The 19,483-nt window shown below is 43.4% G+C and overlaps 1 protein-coding gene across 7 annotated transcripts in view; it reads left to right on the top strand.

Moving 5' to 3' along the window:
* Positions 1-19,483, top strand: part of SOX5 (SRY-box transcription factor 5) — a 580,304-nt gene that overhangs the window by 301,733 nt on the left and 259,088 nt on the right. For all 7 annotated transcript variants that reach the window (XM_033161787.1, XM_033161788.1, XM_033161792.1 and 4 more), the window contains one exon: positions 3,277-3,487. In XM_033161787.1, coding sequence (XP_033017678.1) covers positions 3,277-3,487 — 211 coding nt within the window. The remainder of the gene's footprint in view (positions 1-3,276; positions 3,488-19,483) is intronic.

Below are 19,483 nucleotides of genomic sequence, written 5' to 3'. Positions count from 1 at the left end.
AAGCTGTCTGTGGACAAACACCGGCTCCCTTGGCCAGTAAAGCGAGATGAGCGCTGCAACCCCAGAGTCGTCTGTGACTGGTCTTAATGGTCAGGGGTCCCTTTACCTTTACCTTTTACCAGACTGATAAGCAGACAGGGAGAGAGTTAAGGAAAGGTTTTTTTTCGTGTGTGGTTTCTGTACACTGAATGCAAGTCCAAAATTGGCAAAATGTTGAAAGTCAAGGGGAGATGAATCTGCTAAATAATCCCAATGCATGTTCAAAGACAGAAATGCAAAAGTCACTGGGTTGTATTCATCTAGGTTTTACTCAGAGTAGGCCCACTGAATTTGAATTATGGTGCTGGAGGAGACTCTTCCCATGGACTGCAAAAAGATCAAACTTATCCATCCTTAAAGAAATCAGCCCTGAGTGCTCACTGGAAAGACAGATCCTGAAGTTGAGGCTCCAGTACTTTGGCCACCTCATGAGAAGAGAAGACTCCCTGGAAAAGCCCCTGATGTTGGGAAAGATGGAGGGCACAAGGAGAAGGGGACGACAGAGGATGAGATGGTTGGACAGTGTTCTTGAAGCGACTAGCATGAGTTTGGCCAAACTGCGGGAGACAGTGGAGGATGGGGTGCCTGGTGTGCTCCGGTCCATGGGGTCACGAAGAGTCGGACACGACTGAACGACTCAACGACAACAACAACAACAACAACAACAACAACAAGGCCCACTGAAATTAATGAACACATTGAAATTGATGAATTGGATGGTTCAGCTGAGATTCTTGCATTTCAGGGGATTGAACTAGATGGCCCTTGAGGCCCCTTCCAACTCTACAATTCTATGATTCTATGAACGAACTGAAGTTAGCCATTGCTGTTAATTTCTGAGTAGTATTAGCAGTGGATGCACCCCTATGCTCTTCCCACTGCTCCAGACATTCTCCTGTAAACATCTTTTTGAGCATTCTCATCACTTATTTAAGAAATCCAAACAACTAGGGGAAGTTGATTGAATAACATGCATTTGTTTTTCAGTTTACATAAAATCATCAGGCAGAAAGAGAAGGTTGCCATATATTAAATAATTTTGTTAGTTTGTTTTTAAACTCCTGCATTGGGCAGGGGGCTTGCAAGATGACCCTCATGATTCTATGAAATATAATGTGGTACAGCTTTTCCTGAGCTTCAGGCTACATATGGAAGATTTCATATCTGAATTCTTCCTCATGTCAAAAAGCCCTCCTTGCCTTTAGAATGCTAGCATATAGGGGAATGGGTTTTGGTTTGTTTGTTTACATTGCGGGGGCATTCAAACACACAAACCCTCACATGCATTCTGAAAACCTCTGGTCCCATAAGGGCTGTGGCACATGCTCTCTGCCACCATAAGTGTTGACCGGTTTTCTGCTCACCTTAAGATGCTGTGCAGCTTGGAAGCTTCCATAGCATTAAACCGATGAAATAACCAGAGTACCTGTCCTCTAGGGACCAAAGGAACAACAGCTTCTTAAGTTATTGACTTCGAACAACTCAATACCAAAACATGTTCTTCAAATATCCGAAAGAACATGCCTTCATCGCTACAAACTATGTTAAGATTGGCTAGTGGGTGCTCATAGGCAGTTGAACCTATCGTGAATTTATATACACGTATAAATTGTTCCTGCAGCAGCTTAAAAGACATTGGGCTATTTCTACTGGAAGCCGCTTTATGCTGACTTAGACCACTGCTCAGCACTGCCTACAATTGACTGGCTTTCCAAGATTCTGGCAGGCCCGTCTTTGAGATGCTAGGTATTGAATCTGGGACTTCCTGCATGCAAGCGGATGCTCTGCCATGAAACAACTGTTCTTCCACTTATATTAGAGTAGATCCATTGAAATTAATGGGCAGGCCCATTAATTTTAATGGGTCTTAACTGAGTTGAACTAGTGTTGAATAAGAGCCCTTAAGGAGGAACCCAGCAGCATGCAAGTGGACTTCCACTTCTGCAACGGGACTTCGCTGTCTTCCACTGCAGCTCTAAAATTTGTTGGGGTGCGTGTTGCCTAATCCTTTGGAGCATATCTGGAGGGGAGGGGAGGGGAGCGTGGTGTTGTCCATTCCACTCATGCATGCACAGTATTGGCTGCAACCCTTTTAAAAATACATTGTGGCGTAGTGGTTTGTAGACTAGTGCTTAGCTTCTCAGATCCATGTGAGGACTGTCAACACAATTACAGTCCAGTTGCAGAAGAGGCAGTTTAAGGTACACAAACATCAAGAAACGGAAAGAGAATTTCCAAAGGAGAGCAAAGCAGAGCCAAAAGGCAAAGGAGGGAAGGGGGAAACTGTTTGAAGTATCAGAAGGTGTGAAGAAGGCTGGTCTCATCAGGACAGACCAGAATGTGGCTATTAAAAGTCAAATCCATTAAAATAGGTGAGAATATTCTTGGCGACTTTAATGAGAGCCAGATCTCACCTTTCCTGGCGGAAAGTGTGTGCTTATGTCATTGGACTTCCCATTTGCAAGCATCATTAGGACCACCTTTGTGTCTTTAAAAGTGTGTGTGTGTGTGTGTGTTTTAAAGAAAGATTGAAGTGCGTGGGGAAAGAATAAATTAGAAAGATCTAAATGATCTGATCCATGAATAAAAGATAGTTGCTTGAAATGTGGTTTTGGAGTGTGCGAGCAGGGGGAAGGAAGGCCCGATTGTGGTATGGGGCACTGACTATTTCTTTCATTTGTCAGAACATCTAACCATCCTGATATTAAGAACTTGGGTTGGGTGGGTGGGTGGAAAAACAGGAAATTAATGGTTCTTAGGGGGAAAATTAAAAGACCCGACAGGTTGAGCATAAAAAGCTGTAAAGGAGCAAACAATTAAAGGTAATCCATACTGTTGTTATTGGAAAACCTGTGAATGTTAACTGTTCTCATTTGGCGGATATCTGTGTGTGTATGAGTGTGTGCGTGTGTGTGCGTGTGTGTGTGTGTGTGTAATGTTTCTCTCCTGAACGCTAATCTTTTCTCACTCCATCCTGTAATCTTAGTTTATCCTTGATGGAAAGTCTTTGTTCTCTGTATTTTTGAACCTATATTTCCCCTTCTTCCCTCCCCAATTTAAATAAAGGTTTTGACAGAGGAACAAACAGCAATGAACTCAGAAGAACAAAGGGTTGTTGTCGTCGTCTCCCCCCTTCTTCTTTCCTTCATGTTTTCACATGCTTGTGGTGATTTTCTCTCTTTTCCTTTCCCCCCTTTTTAAAAATAGGTGTTTCATCTGGTCTCGTTTCTCTTTCAGGAAGTTGATGGCAATAAAGTGATGTCTTCATTTGCCCCGCACAACTCATCTACCTCACCCTTGAAGGCAGAAGAAGGTGGGCGTCAGAGCGGAGAGTCCTTCTCCAGCACAGCTCTGGGAACTCCAGAAAGGCGCAAAGGCAGCCTAGCGGATGTTGTGGACACTCTAAAACAGAGGAAAATGGAGGAGCTCATCAAGAACGAACCAGAAGGTAAGGTCTTAGAAACACATGGAAGTTTGCTGCCCCCCACCCCACACAAATCAGCTGAGACTCCCCAAGTTAAAAATGCGCAAGGCAGTGCTGAGCATTGAAGAGGCCACCTCCTCATTACCACCACCCCACCACCAAGTGGCTGTTCTTCCAAGTGCCACTAAATCATCTTAAGAAGCTTAGATGGATCTGAAATGGAAACAAAGGATCCAAATCCCTCTTGCTACTGAGCCAGAGGGGTATGAGGAGCATTGAAACCAGAGTAGCCCATAATGCCAAACTATGGTGTAAGTGCAGGGCTGAGGAACCTGTGGAACCTCTAGGTGCTCTTGCACTCCCACCATCCCCAGCCAGCATGGCCAGTGACCAGGAATGATGTGAGATGCAGCCCAGTAGTACAGTAAATAATAATACAGTGGTACCTGAATTCGTTCCGGAAGTCCGTTCTTAACCTGTTCTTAACCTGAGGCGTGCACTCCTTACATAGGCCTCCTGCGGCCCTGGAAGCAGATTGTGTTCTTATCCCGGGGCAAAGTTTGCAACCCGGGACACCTAATTCCAGGATTGTGGAGTTCGTAACCCGAAGCGTTCGTAAGCAGGACTGTTCGTAATCTGAGGTACCACTGTAACACTAATTTATTTTTTTGTACCCCATCATTCTGGGTTACCCCAGCCATTCTGGGTGGCTTCCAACATAATATACAAAAGCACAACACAGCAGAACATCACACATTAAAAGCATCCGATACAGGTCTGCCTTCAGATGTCTATGGAAGGTGGTGTAATTTATTTATCTCTTCAACATCTGGCGGGAGGGTGTTCCACAGGGTGGGTGTGACTACCGAGAAGGCTCTCTGCCTGTTTTCCTGTAACATCACTTCTTGCAATGAAGGAGTAACAACTAGAGGGCCGCAGGTCCCCCACTCCTGATTTAATGTTCTGTGAAAATGAGACCACCGTTTCTGTGTTCCAAATACAGAAGCAAGCGTATTTGCATTCCTTGTTCTATCTCTCTCCTTTCCCCATAACACTAACTTTGGATTGTAAGACATACGTCTATTGATTTTTTGCCCCTTCCATTTCAATAGACTGTTTGCATAGCTTAAGAAGGTTGAGCCAAATCGTACTCCTGATGTTCCTGGCTGTGACAATCAGTTCTGTTGGGATTTCATGAGTAATTTTAGTTTGAATTGATTTGTATTGCATTGTAAAGTTCTTCACACTGTATGTCATCGTGGATGCCTCCAATGCATCTTACAAGTACCGTGATTTAATTGATAAATGTTGAATAGCGCTTCTACAGCACCCAAGTTGGAAACTGCAGCACAATATCCACAGAAACACACAGGCACCGAGCCCTGTGCACCTGCATTGTGTCCAGTGGTGCTCCCAACCTGCGGACAAAATAAGAGGGGTGTCCAAGTTCGGTGCCCTGTGCCCAGGCATTCTTCACATTGGCTCACTGTGGCAGCACTTCAACAATTTGCTTCCAAATGTCACCTGTGTGTGGCATCCAGCACTGAACGTTCACCAGGCTTTGATGTAGTTAGTGTCTTGTTCTTCCTTTGCTTCTCCCTCTTTCTCACTGGAGACAGGCCTGTCTGGGAACAACAATAGAAGGTTTCCAGGAGAGATTTCAAAATCTTCCCAACTTTCCTGCTCCTCGGTACTTTTCTGTACACCCTGTTATCTGGTTAACCCTTCCATTTTACACACTGTTGAGAGTGTCACACAACTCATTTTCTCTCCAAGTCAGCCTTCCATTTGGAGAATCCCATACTGGCAAAGGTTGCTCTTAAGTCCCCTTCGGAAACTTACTCCCCCCCCCCTTTTTAGAGTACAACATTCTCTACCTTTTGCTTACCTGTTCCGCAGCTTGCACCCCCAGCTTAGTTTAACTTAACCTGCCTGGTTCAAATGGTTCTGTTCCAGCTGTATTCAGGATGGGGTGGGTGGGTGGGGGGGGAAGAGAGAGATTGTGAAGAAGGGAGCAGGTTGAGAGAATACCATGTTGAGTGGGATGCCATGCAAGGCTCCAGAGACTCCATTAAGCAAAGGTTACGCTTAGACATAAGAATAGTAACAGAGCTTATGCATTATCTGAGCTCCACTAAAATGAAAATGTATAGCACAAACAAAAGACTTACAGCTTTGTGAAGAGATGAGGGAAGAGGTGGGGTGGCAGAGAGAGAGAGAGAGAGAGGGGGAGAGAGAGAGCGCCACAGAACATTGGGGCTTTTAAACAAATGTATGCAACAGAAAAACCTTTTCTTCCCTCCAGCCATTGTTCTATTGTCTTTCAAAGGCCATTAAAATGAACAGCAGGTTCTGATGAAAATTTCATTAAGCTCTAGTTAAATCATTATGAGGGTGCCATATTCATGCCTCGGATTTTTCCTCTATCAAGGAGACACACACAAAAACCTGAATTAGAAAATGTGGTGGGTTTTATCTCAACTTCAACTCCCCTCACTAATAATAATAATAATGATGCAAGTCGGGAAGTTGGAAGAGGAAGAGGAAGGTTGAATGGGGATGCTGCGGAAGGATGTAACATTGGCGCATCTTCTTAGAAGTAAGGGGTAGTGAGTGAGAAAAAAATTAAAAGTATTAAAATGGCAGGGGGTGATATTTGCATTTTAAGACACCCTCACCTTTTCTCAGAATGATACCACCCACCCACCCAGTTTAGAAAATGGCTAATTAACTATTCATCCTTATGTGAGGTGGAAGCGTGGTGGGTCTCAAAAAGGAGGACTCTTGTTACCTGCAATAATTTACTTGCAATGGTGTTGGAGGTTTAGATTGTCTAGTTAAATAGAAAAGAAAAGAGAAATCCCACCAAAGGGGAAAGATTTCATTTTGGAAAAGATAGTACAAGTACTTGTCAGTGCACAGATCAGCACATAATATATTATTGGATTCTCTGTTGTATCTGCCTGTTACTATAAATGTAAAGCCCACATAGATCCCACACAGGCAACCAAATGATGCTGGAGTGAGCACTAGCGCCCTGGAGTAGCTTAGATGTCTGTGTCATCTTGGAAAGTGGTAAGGATAAATTTTATAATAAATTTGGTTTGGATATGTAGCATTATGCATGGTGAAATGCTTTTTTTCTCTCCCTTGAGACAATTGAGTAGAAGGTGGTTAATAAATTATTATTAGTTATCATTGATAATACTATCATTACATAATACATTATCATTATCATCATCATCATCATCATCATCATCATCATTACTATTATTTCTGTACCCACTACAGTCCATCATAAATAGTCACAGAGCCTCCTGTTCTTTCAGGAGATGTTTTTTTTTTTTAAAGCATCTTCCTTGACTCCACTTTCCTTCGTTTTTCTATAGCCTTTCTAAAAATACATACTATAACATTAAAATGTGCCAACTATGTCTCACTGAAATCATGGGTGCTAAACATGGTGCTTAGCCATGTTCTTGATGTTCACTGAACTGGATACAGACTCATTCAAGCTCGGAGCAGACCCATTGAAATCACGACCAACTTAAGTTACATTGATTTCAATTAGGCACCTCCCCCCATGTGTGTTCGACTTGCATGTGTCCGGATATATGTGCGGGGCCGGAAAATAAATAGTACCAGTAAATTGTGGGAGAGAGCTGGAGAGTCCTTGTGGCTTATGGTAACCCTCTCTGGAACCCAAATACATTAGTTAGGGTGGAGGAAGCCCCCAAAAGACCAGAGGTGCAGCAGAACATTGTTTACGCTGCTCAGCCACCCCATCTAACAGCTGGTTCATGGGGTAGCACAGCAGCTGCAGCCGCTTCCTGAGTGTCTTAACAGCCGCCAGCTGGCCTCAGAGCTTTAACAGTAGTTGAAAAGAGAGTTGTGTGGAGATAGAGAGAAGGAGAGAGCTGGAGAGCAGGGGGAAATTGGCATTTAGAAGCTTTGTAGAGGCTTTGTAGAGGGTGCTCCCCATTTTACGTAACTTCTCTTATGCATGCGGGCCCCCGGAACATAACCCCTATATAAGTGGGGGGGGGGCACGACTGTATACTAAGGAGGACTAAGTCTGGATCCATCATATTGATTCCTGGTTTCCATCCAAGTAAGTCGTACTTAGAGAAGACCAACTGAAATCAACTGACTTAAGTTAGCCAGTATTGATTTCAGCAAATCTACAACCTTTTTGCAGCAATCCAAAACACATGTATTGGTGAACAAACTCCACTGAAAACCATTGAAATTATTTCTTGAGTGAACATGGATAGGATTGACTGACTGCAAAGTCTCTGAAATGCAGGTTGATTGAACAGTTGCTGACTTGGGCGATGCTGCGCAGCATGTGCATGGCTGCTTGACTGCACACTCAACTTCCAAATGTTCAGTGTCTGCTGACATTATACTTTGTGCACTTCAAGGCTTTCATGAGTTGATAATGGCGATCAGATGCTGAAATGTCCATGCACACTGAAGGAAAGACAAAATAAAACACTGGAACAATGCAGCAGCAATGCAGTGGTGTTCCATTATAGCCGCTAAGATGTGTCAACTGAACTTAGGAAGTCCAAATTCAAGCTACATGGAAGAGTACTTATTCACTTCTTTTCTTTTCTTTTTTATTTGTGTGCTGCCTTTCCTTTTTTTAAAAATAAATAAATAAATTTTATTGTTACCATTCACATTAACACACCATACAGAAAAAGAAAATAAATTCCATCACCACCAAAGTAAAAAAGAGAATTAATACAACAACCAATAACCTTCAAAACATAAAATAAAAGTGGTCTTTTTCTATGCACCAGACTTCCCGTCTATTCCTTATTACAGATTCTGTATTAATTGTTCGCTGCCATTGCATAACGAGTTTTGTTCAATTTCAATATCCCTTAATCCATTCATTGGTTTTACCACATTTTTAACACTGCTACTGAAATTATTCGAACACTGCATATGACCTTAAACTACTATTATTATTTTCAAGTATATTTTTAAAACTTCCCATTTTGAGAAAAATACCTGTTTTGGTATATTTTTTTATCTTTTCTGACATCTAATTCTGCGTATTCAGCTGTTTTTTGAATCCATTCTAATCTTGACGGGACTTTATCATTTTTCCAATTTGCCTCAATGAGAACTCTTGCTGCGACTGTAGCATATAAGAAGATCTCTTTAGCCTTTTTAGGAATATCCAAGTCTGTGATTCCCAAAAGGAAAGCTTCTGGTTTTCTATTAAAATATATTTTTAAACATTTTTCCAATTCTATGTGGATATCTTCCCAAAACACCTTGATTTCTTTACACTGCCACCACATATGGAATAAAGTACCTTGCATTTCTTTACACCTCCAGCAATTATCAGGGACATTTTTGAACATCTTGGACAATTTCCAGGGGGTTAAATACCACCGATGCTGCATTTTAAGAAAATTCTCTCTCAGAGAGTAACAGGCTGTAAAATTCCAATTTATTTTCCACAGCTTTTCCTACTGCTCCATTGTTATTGAGTACCCAAAATCTTGTGACCACTTAATCATAGCCGCTGTCACCTCCTCCTCCTTGACTTCCCAGTCAAGGAGGAGTCGGTGTACTTTAGAAAGTGTTTTAATTCTGGAGTTCACCAAATCCGATTCAAATCTGGAAGTCTCAGTGGAGAAACCCTTTTGTCTGTCAATTTTGAATGTCTCAAATAATTGGTGGTATTGAAACCAATCAACAATGCACTCTGTTATTTCCCCAAAGCTTTTTAATTTCAATTGGTTATTCTCCTCCTTTAGAAGTACTTTATACGTTGGCCAGGGTCCCTGTGTATTTTCTTCACTTCATAATCCATGAAACCAAAGCATTTCCATTGCATGTAGCACTAGATAATTGGGTTGCGGCTGAAAATGGCAATCTCTTCCACTTGCGACGCTCCAAGAATTCGGTCTGATCCATACCACCTCAAACTTGTGTGAATCAGAATCTGCAGTTAGTGCAGAATGCTGCAGCACGATTGCTGACAGAAGTGAGAACTTATCAACACAGAACAGAGATCTGCGCTCGTTGCTGATTTGCTACCCGGCCAAGTTCAATAAGTTTCTGTTAGTATGTAAAGCCAGTTTACCTGAGAGATTGCAGAATGGGCACAGTTGCAGGAGGTACATACCGGTAATTCTCATTCTGCATTTGTGTGAAACTTCCTGGCATTAGGCAAGCACCTTCACTGTACTCTTTTTGGTGCCTTCTAAGAACATTTTTTGTATAGACAAGCCTACTCATATGCATAATATTTACAAGTGTTTTGGTCTGTTTCTAACTTACCACTGATTTTCATCATTATTTGATGAAAGTTTTGAAATAGCTGTTTTTAACTGTTTTTACTGTTAATTTTACTGTTGCATTCGTTTTTGTAAACCACTTTGAGGCAGTTTTTTCAATAGTCAAGTGGTATATAAGTTTTGTGAAATAAATAAAAATACATAAAAAGAGCATTTTGAAATAAATGTTAGAAATGTGTGTGCTGAAAGGAAATACTTTTAAGAATACACATTTTGAAGCATATTTAAATGTGATATTTTGTGAAGAAATCATATATATATATATATATATATATATATATATATATATATGAATAATTTCATGACTTAAAACAGCAAACTACGTAGGTGTACTTTTTTGTTTACAAAAAAAGGAGAGAGTCACAAAGAGGATGGGAGAAAGTTAGTTTTGCAGACTTAACAGGACTTTATTGGAATGGACTTATGAGTTAGCACAGTAGAAAGTGGCACAGACCAGACATAGGTTGTTTTGCCCATCTCTAGATGTGGCCTCATCAAGTTGTCTCTTCCCATAAAAGCCAAAGATATGGAGTGCTGGCGAAGAACACGAGAAGAGCCCTGCTGGATCCAGCCAAAGTCCCATTTAATCCTGTTGTAGAGGGCCATAGTTGAGTGTTAAGGAATCTGTGTTGCATACAGGGTGCCCCAGGTTCGATTCCTGGCATCTCCAGGTAGGGCTGGCAATGTGCCATGCCTGAAACCCTAGACAGCCTGCCAGTCAGTGTCCACACTACTGACCTAACTGGACAAATTTTCTGACTCAGCTTCCTATGGTCTCAGCCAGATGCCTATGGGAAGCTTGCAGGCAAGACCTGAGCGCAGCAGCATTCTCCCCACCAGCAATTCCTAGCAACTGGCATTCAGAGGGGCAATATCATTACCTGCATCATAGGTTTTCCTAACTAAATGCTATGAATAAAGGAGGGAAAATGAGATATGGGTCTGCAGTTTTCTGTGGCAGACCTATGATCTTCATTGCATCTAATTGCATCCTAAACCCGTACATTAAAACATAAATTTGTCTGCCATTCCAATAACCTTATATTTGTACATTTAGCCGCTGCACATTGAGATATATTTTTCAATGCGTCTGATGACCGAGCACTATAATTTTTAGTATTGCACCTCTCAGAATATGCCTGCAAAGTTGTACCCAATCAAGAAAGTAGTATTTTATCAACCAAAGAGGTATGTTGAGAGGATATGCTTCAGAATAAGTTACAAAATAAGGGCAAAGCACTAATGCATACACTTCACAGGGTGAGAAAATTGGTCAAGCTGGTGATTGTGATGTTTGCTTATGACTTGCCTTTGAACCAACAAGATGGGGTTGCCTACATTGGTTTAAGGGTGTTGTGCAAGCTATGGGAAGCTATGGTTGGAATAAGACAAGAAGTATTAAATTAAGTCTCATGTGTGATAGCAGGTTGGAACACGCGTAAGTCTTGGGACACAATAATTCTTTATAGGCTCTTTCTTCTGAATGAAGCCCATTTGTTTTCTCAATGTCAAGCATAACTTGAGAATCAAGCTTCACACTGGGAGGGATGTAAGTAGGCAACATTTTCCATTCTGCCCTGGATTTGTCCTCTTCAGCACTATTTCCATTCTTCTGTGGGTTGTTGGCCGCCAAAATTTACAATTATTCACCTCTCTGTCCACGGTGGCAAAATTGCATCATTGCGTTGTTCCACCCCATACATTTTAGTGCAGAGGAAATGCAATGCAAATGCGGGGTGTGCGGGGACGGATTCAGTTGTGTATCATTTGTGGGTTGAAAGCAGCAAAGAACATGGGACAGATAAGCCCCTTCCATTTCAAATTCTCTGACATTTCTAAACCTCCCGATAGAATGAAGTTCTCCACTTGGGAAACCATTTCCACTTGGAAAGCCTCATATATTTCCTTGCGAATTTTAAAAGATGCTTTATTTCATGCCACTTTCTCCATTGTCTCTCCCTTGTTTTTCTCTCTCCATGATATCTGGTGATATGTAATCCCCTAGTCTGCTGTAGCTTCCCTGTCCCTGCCTCCTCCTCTTATTTTTCTCTGTCATTGTTTGGCTACTGCTTAATGTGAGCAGATAGTGCAAATCTGAGCCATTTCAGCCAAGTGTTTTTGTGGACATAGAATCTGGAGAGTTTGATTTCCCACCGATGCACTCTACATCAGTGCTGCTTTAGCATCCATACCCCCAAAGGCATAAATCTATTACTGAAGTCACCCAGTGTTATTGTAAAGGAAGCATCCTCCTCTCTCTAACTTGGGTTTCGGGAGAAGAAGAGTCAGTCCCCTTCTATTTCTGGTGTACAATAATGAAGATAATGGGAGTGGGTTTGGAGAAGGCTTATAGGTTGTGACAGACCTCCTGCCCTTACACTGTGGGTTGCCTGTTGACCATGGCATTTCTCTTCCAGCTAAAATCATTAGTGGGAAGAGATACAAGCACGTTTCCCTCTCCTCCTGTTCCCTTGCTCTAGGAGGACAGCCTTCTGTGTTCTCCCCAGGCCCGGAAGGCAGATGAAAACATGGGGCATGGCACAAGTTCATAACAGAGGCAGATTAAGGGCAGCACAACCGGCTTCGCTGCACTGGGCACCAAGCCTAGGGGGCGCTGCAGGGCATTGCAAATGTGACATAGTGAATTGAGCAGAATGGAAGGCGAGAGGCAGGGGCAGTCAGGAATTTGGCCTCGCACAGGGCACCGCTGAAATTTGAATGACCAAAGTCTGCTCCCGTTCATAAGAGCAAAAAACCCAAACAGCCGCTTGGCTTTTGCTTAGTTTCGTTGGATTGTAGGGTTTTTTTTTTACTATGTTAGCACTTGATCTCTTTGCGGATAGGCTGAAATGTCCAGCATGGATGACTTAATTCACCATTTTAACTTTTGCAAAATATTATAAAATATAGAAAGCTTTGATTTTTACAAACTAATTTGTCATGCTCGTCATTAGTTCACTTCCTAATGTTGTAGGATTAAGTTGTGGTTTTGAACTCCCTACACTGGCTGGCAAGTTGCAGGCAGGAGTCTTTTCCCAATCCTAGCTGGTGATACTGTTGGGGATTGAGCCTACGGCCTTCTGCATTCAAAGCATGTGCTCTCTGCCTTGAGCTATGACTCTTCCTCTTGTACTCATGTTAACAGCAGCTTATATTTCCCTCATAAGCGCTGAAACATTATCCTTTATTATACCAAGCTTGTGTGTAGAGAACTATTTTATGGTGAGAGTAAGAGTAATGATTAGGGACTTAGGCAGAAACACCTCTGAGGGGTCAGCAAACTTTTTCAGCAGGGGGCCAGTCCACTGACCCTCAGACCTTGTGGGGGGCTGAACTATATTTGGGGGGGGGGGAATGAACCAATTCCTATGCCCCACAAATAACCCAGAGATGCATTTTAAATAAAAGCACACATTCTTCTCATGTAAAAACACCAGACAGGCCACACAAATAACCCAGAGATGCATTTTAAATAAAAGGACACATTCTACTCATGTAAAAACACATTGATTCCCGGACCGTCCGCGGGCTGGATTTAGAAGGCAATTGGTCCGGATCCAGCCCCCGGGCCTTAGCTTGCCTACCCATGTCTTAGCTCTTAGGCCTATCTCCCAGGAGTATTTCCATTAACATTCACATTACAAATCAGAACACCTATATGATTTGTTTTGCAGAATTTCTGATATCTCTGTGATGGAGTGTAGAGGAAGAGAAGAACCGTATTAGATTTTGACAACCTTAGTTGAAATGAGGACTGTCCATATCCCCTAATACTATCAAACTTTTTTAATCACCATCTCTTGTTAGGGAATCAAGAGGTATACCTCTTTCATGAGCCATCGGTGCTCCAAAGGAGATCATTAATGGACACAACAAGAGAAGGCCCTTTGAAATACCAGGTTCTTTTTGAGGGGTGGGGGGTGGGGAGGGAGGATCTGATGAGGTGAAGAAGGAAAAAGAGGGGAGGGGTTGAAATAAAGCAATCAGAACCTGGGGAGAAGCCTCGGGATACTCTAATTGGCTGAGGTTTGAGTCTCGTTTGTTTGGTTCATCCTCACCTTCGCCTTTGACGCAGCCTGCACTAAAGAGACTTTGTAAATGCTTTTTCTACTGAAGGAGAAACAAGGGTACTTTGCAACTGAGGGCTTTCAAGTTTGGTTCCCCCACACTCTTCGGCTGCTGGGAAGGGTGCTGCACCACGGCCACATTTCTCCTCAGTGCAGCTTTATCCCTGGGCTTGGGGGGGGGAGCTATAGTGGGGGGAAACCAACAACACTCAACCTGTGTCTCATCTTGTAGAGCAAGCCAGCAAGTAACCCCGGAGCACCTTTTTTTTTTCAAAAGCACCACCATATGGAGATGCACAAACACACAACTGATGATTAAAGAGGAAGGGGTGGGGAGGGAGTTAAGAGAAAGGAAGGCGTACGAGAACAGGAGCCATGCCTGTGCAATAAAGGAAGCCCTTAAATGCTGTGGTGGTGCTATTGAGGGTTCTGACGTTGTGATAGAATGCGTGCAGTTTGAAGCCTTGCCAATTCTTCCTGCTTCAAAGCAGTTGGCCCATTTGTCACCTTCAAGAGTTCTCCCCCCACCACCACCACCCCAATCTACTAATAATTGAATACTGAGAGTGAAAAGTTGATTCCAGTCGATGGCAGGGTTCTTTTTTGTTGTTGTTGTTGTTGCTGCTGCTGCTCCCCTTACCTCTTCGATGTTGCTTAGAATGCTTTCCAAGCCTCTCTTGCTTTACATCCTCAAAAGGTTTGGAGCGTCTGTAGGTTTTGGTTTTCCGGGCTGATAAAAGACAGCTAAGATGTTGATAAGGCATCTTCAAATGCAAAAGAAACTAAAGGGGGGTCAAGTGAGAGAGTTTGTAGTAAAACTTTGCTTTTGGCTGAAAGGCTGTTTTCGTCTGCCTCTTTTCCTCAATGTGATGGAACAAAAGTGGCTTCTTAAAGTTCAGCAATTAACTAGGGCTGCTTTGCCCAGTTAAAGAACTCTTACATTGACTAGGTATATGAGTTCAGGCTGTTACATTATTAGAATGAGATCATCTTCTGAGGCCCTTCTTCGTTTGCCGCCTCCTCGAGAGGTCCAGAGGGTGGCAACACGAGAACGGGCCTTCTCTGCAAGGGCTCCCTGTCTGTGGGATCCTCTCCCCGGGGAAATTCATAATACACCTTTAGATGCCAGGCAAAAGTGTTCCTTTTTAACAAGGCCTTTGGTTGATTTGAATGACATCCTAAGACCTTTTAAAATGTAGGGTTTTTTTGTGTTTTTTTTGAACGAAGGGGTTATTGGGTTGTCGTTTTTATTTTGATTATATATTTTGTCCCCTTCGTGGATCAACGCCTTGTCAGGGCGAAGGGGCTTTAAAAACTCCAAGAAGCTATGAGCTATGCAGCGCAGGGCCACCCAAGACGGACAGGTCATAGCTGAGAGTTTAGACTAAATGTGATCCACCTGGAGAAGGAACTGGCAAACCACTCCAGTATTTTGCCAAGAAAACGCCATGGACATAAAAAAGGAGAAGAAAGTGAGAGCTTCCAAGGCATGCTCTGGTTCATGGGCTCACAGAGAGTTGAACACAACTAAGACGACTAAACAACAACAACAACAACAACAACAACAAGAGTTGGAAGTGCCAACCCAAGTGCCATCAGTCTAACCCTCCACCATGCATGAATCACAGCTACAGAAAACCTGATATACGACCATCCAACTTGTGTTTAAAAACCTCCAAAGGAGGAGAGTCCACCACCTTCTGCATTAGACTGCTCCACTGTCTTACAGCTCTTGCCATCAGAAGGTCTTCCCAATGTTTGGTTGGAATCTCCTTATCATTCATATTCATTGCTTTGGGCCTTACCCTCTGGAGCAGCAGGAAAATAGGTTTATATCTGAGCCCCAGCTATGGGTTGGACAATCCAGGCTAGGATTTCAATCCTAACCTCCCTTCACAGGGAGTAAGCACCACTGGATTTCTGTGTGTGATCCAAGGGAGACTGTCTTTCCTTAAAATAATACTAATAATCATGTTAGATTTATATTCCATTCCCTTCAAGGTGGTGTACATCATTGTTCTCCTCCCTCTCTCCATGTTATCCTCACAACAACCTTATGAGGTAGGCTAGGCTGAGAGAGACTGTGACTGACACAAGGTCACGTGGTGAGCTTCATGCTTGTGTGGGAATTTGAACCATGGTCTCCCAGGTCCTAGTCCAACACTCTATGGTGCCAGGTCACTAAAAATGGTGATCGGTGGCCATAGTTTCTATGAGACCACGAGAAGAGCAGTCCAAAGGTCTATCACGTACAGCAGGTTGCCCACAGGTGTCTCCTGGAAGCCTATATTAAGGACACAAAAGCTAATTCCCCAGCTGTTCAGAGACATAGCATATAGCCACCATGGCTAGTAGCCATTGATCAGGGCAAATTTCTTCATTGATTAAAAGTTACATTAATTGATCTAGCATCTGAATTAACAAATGCTGCATCCTTATTAATTATGATACAAATGAGAGATGCTAGTGTAGTCCGGTCGGTTCCATTTCTAATGTAGATGTTTTTAATTCTGCCACTGCAAACAGTGGTGCCAGTCCCAAATCCTATCCCATTTGCACTCTGTTTGGGAGCTCAAAAATGAGCTGTGTGCAAACTCTTAACACAAGCTAGGCAGGTGGATGGGTGTGGTAGAGCCAGGATTAAGAATGGAGGAGGTCAGCTGAATTGGCATTCCCACTGAAAGCAATCGGCAGGGCCTGCATTTGATTTATATTACAGCTTCTAAAACTATTGGATATCCAGCACACTTTGTGGAGTTTCCATGGATTTCTTAACATTATTGGGCAAGGAAAGAAAATAAATCAACAGAAATTTGGAGAGAGGTCTTGAACACCCTCACATACCCATCAACTGCCCCAATTGAGTCAGGACAACCCAGGAGTGTCACCAGGAATATGTGCATCTCACTTTTGGTCATCAACATGTTGGAGGATATGACAACCCATTTTATTAACACAGATATTAATTACTTGCAGGTATGTGTCCCTTCACCAGCAAAGTCCAAGCAAAGACTTGTTCTCTGCAGCTCCAGAGGTCAGGCCGACATCTTTAACAGGCTTGAATTACAGGATGCTAGATTTTGATTGAACACTGGAGGGGCTTTGTAACAGTGAGCACAGTTTGATATACACATATAAAATCTGTTTAAAACATACCAATAATTATAATTAAATTATTATTTGGTTGTTTCGTTTGTCCAATTCCCCCCGCCCCCCACTGCTAACGACGCTGGAGGCGCCTTCATTGAGGAGGATCTTATTTTTTACCCCTTACCTTTGGTTCATGGCAGGGCTGGGAACCTTAATCAGCCTGAGGGCTGAACACCAGCATGGGGAACCTTCTGGGGGCCAGTGGTAGGAAAGTGTGAGGAGCAATGAGCATAGATTGCAAACCAGCTAGACGTTTCCGCCCACACATCTGTCCAACCAACCACCTGAGCGAGCAAGATGCACTATGACACTTCGTTGGTGGGCAAAAGCACTTGAGGATGACATAGAGCAGGTTGTAGAGAACTCATGGTCTGGGCGGAGTCTCAAGGGCCACACAAGGAGACCCAGAGGGCCTCATGAGCTTCCTTACCCCCCGATTATAGCATCCAATAGCCTTGATTATACAATTTAGTATTGGCTTTCTCTTCCCAGATGCTCACGCCAACTGAGCATCTTCCCAAGTACCCAGCAGCGACCCGGCCTGAGGCTGATTTCACACTGAGTGTCTTTTGACAGAAGCCGTGAGCCTTGCTTTCCAGGTTGTCTTCTGAGGCGCCTCTGACCCGGCATGTTAATGTGCAAATATTCACCGCAGATGGTGCCAGTCTTCTCTGCCCACTCCACAGCCTTTTAGGGGACGCAATTTTATGCAGGAGTAAAGAGGCAGCCACCTGTTTCCTAGGCCTCTCATCGTGCCTCTTCGAAAAGGCTGCGAGGCCCTCAGTGAATAGTAACCTCCTAATCTGCCCCGCGTTTATCCAGGGCCTATCTGTCGGCAAGCGAGAGGGTTCCTCTCCACCACTTCCCCCCCAAAAAAACCACACACACACACACACACAGAGAGACTCTTCTTTTGCCTCTCTCTCCCACCCGAAGCAATTGTCATGACCGTGCATATTAAAATTAATCAGGCCTGCTAGGCCTGTGTGGCTGTGTGTTTTTCAACATGAAGAAGTGGCTATCAAGCGCTTGCCCTAATTAAAGAGGCCTGCTTGGCTTAGCTCTAGTGGGTGCTTGGTCTCTTTCCTCCCTAATAGGAGATGCTTGCGGAAGAGGCACGGACAGCTCTGCAGTGCCAGAGGGCTCACTCGAAAGTTTTTGGTGCCACCTGTGCCCACTGCGCCGAGTCCTGGAGAGCTCCCTGGATCCTCCCCTAACTGCCCTGTTTCAGGAGGAGGGAATGAGCGGCAGGAAATTATAGCCAAATAAGTGAGAGGGGATGATGAGTGGAGGCTGAGAGGCTAGGCTGAGCATCCGAGCTGGCTTGTTTGAAGGTGATTAAGATGCCCTGAAAGTCCGGTGCATCTGCCTTTGGAGCCAAGTCTGTTCCAAATCTTGGCTTTCCTGAAAACGCACGGCCGGGACTCTGCTCACCACATGCTTGTTTTGTGAACACCAGGTTGGTAGACGCAGGCAGAGATTTCTGATCAGTTGAAAGTTAATGCCCGTGGGCCTGAAGGGCTGTGAATGGGAGAGAAACCTATTCAGGGCCCGTTTGACATCAACAGCCTACGTAATTCACACTTTGTAAGCCAGTGCAGAAACCAAAGTACAGCTCTACTTAGAAATTCACACTTCTCTGAACTTTGCGGTGCTCTTCTCTGCCCAAAGAATGTTTGCAAAAAAAAACTGTACGTCAGTGAAAAGCATGGGCACAAATAGATATGCTAGAGAAACCAATGTATAAAAATGTGTTCTGTTAGGTGCAATTTTTCTTAACAATGCATCTTTGGATAAAGGTACAGAAGAATGTGTGCAACTTTTCATGGGAATGGCTAAAATGGCAAACATATGCAGGAATAGAACAAGCCAAATTTAAGATTGGAAAACTGATATCCATCCATCCTTATGCCTGAATAGGGTTGGTGTGAGATTTTGGTGTGGGGAATAGCTCACAATGCAAACTGTACACATTGGAAAAATACTGCGTCCTTTCAAGTTAGCTGCATAGTTTGCCACTCTTACCCTGTCTAGTTTCGGGCCACCCTTGGAAAGTTTTCTCTAGCTTCCTCCACCCTTCTAAATGGGTTTCCTCTGGGTCCTTATTCTGCCCTTGGGAACCAGCTGGCCAAATGCGTGTTGCTAACATAGGAATCTGCTTTAGGCCACTAGCTCAGTAGCTTTCCAGGATTTCAGATGGGAGTCCCTCCCAGCCGTACCCAGAGATGCCAGGGAATGAACCTGGCATTTTCTGCATGCAAAGTGAATGCTCTACCACTGAACTATGATCCTTCCCACGGCTGAAAGCAGTGGTGTGGGGCTAGGTGGATCTTTGGTCTGATCCAGGAGACTCTTATCATGTAGGCTCCCTCTTCAATGCTGACTGATCAGTACAGGGTTCATTTCATTATTTCATTTCTACCCTTTCTCTCCCTGATGGAGCTCAGTGAAGCATAAATGTTTCTCCCCTTCTTTTTTTC

This window comes from Lacerta agilis, chromosome 10 (genome assembly GCF_009819535.1).
Source record: "Lacerta agilis isolate rLacAgi1 chromosome 10, rLacAgi1.pri, whole genome shotgun sequence".
NCBI classification, from domain to species: domain Eukaryota; kingdom Metazoa; phylum Chordata; class Lepidosauria; order Squamata; family Lacertidae; genus Lacerta; species Lacerta agilis.
This window is presented reverse-complemented; position numbering and strand designations above follow the sequence as displayed.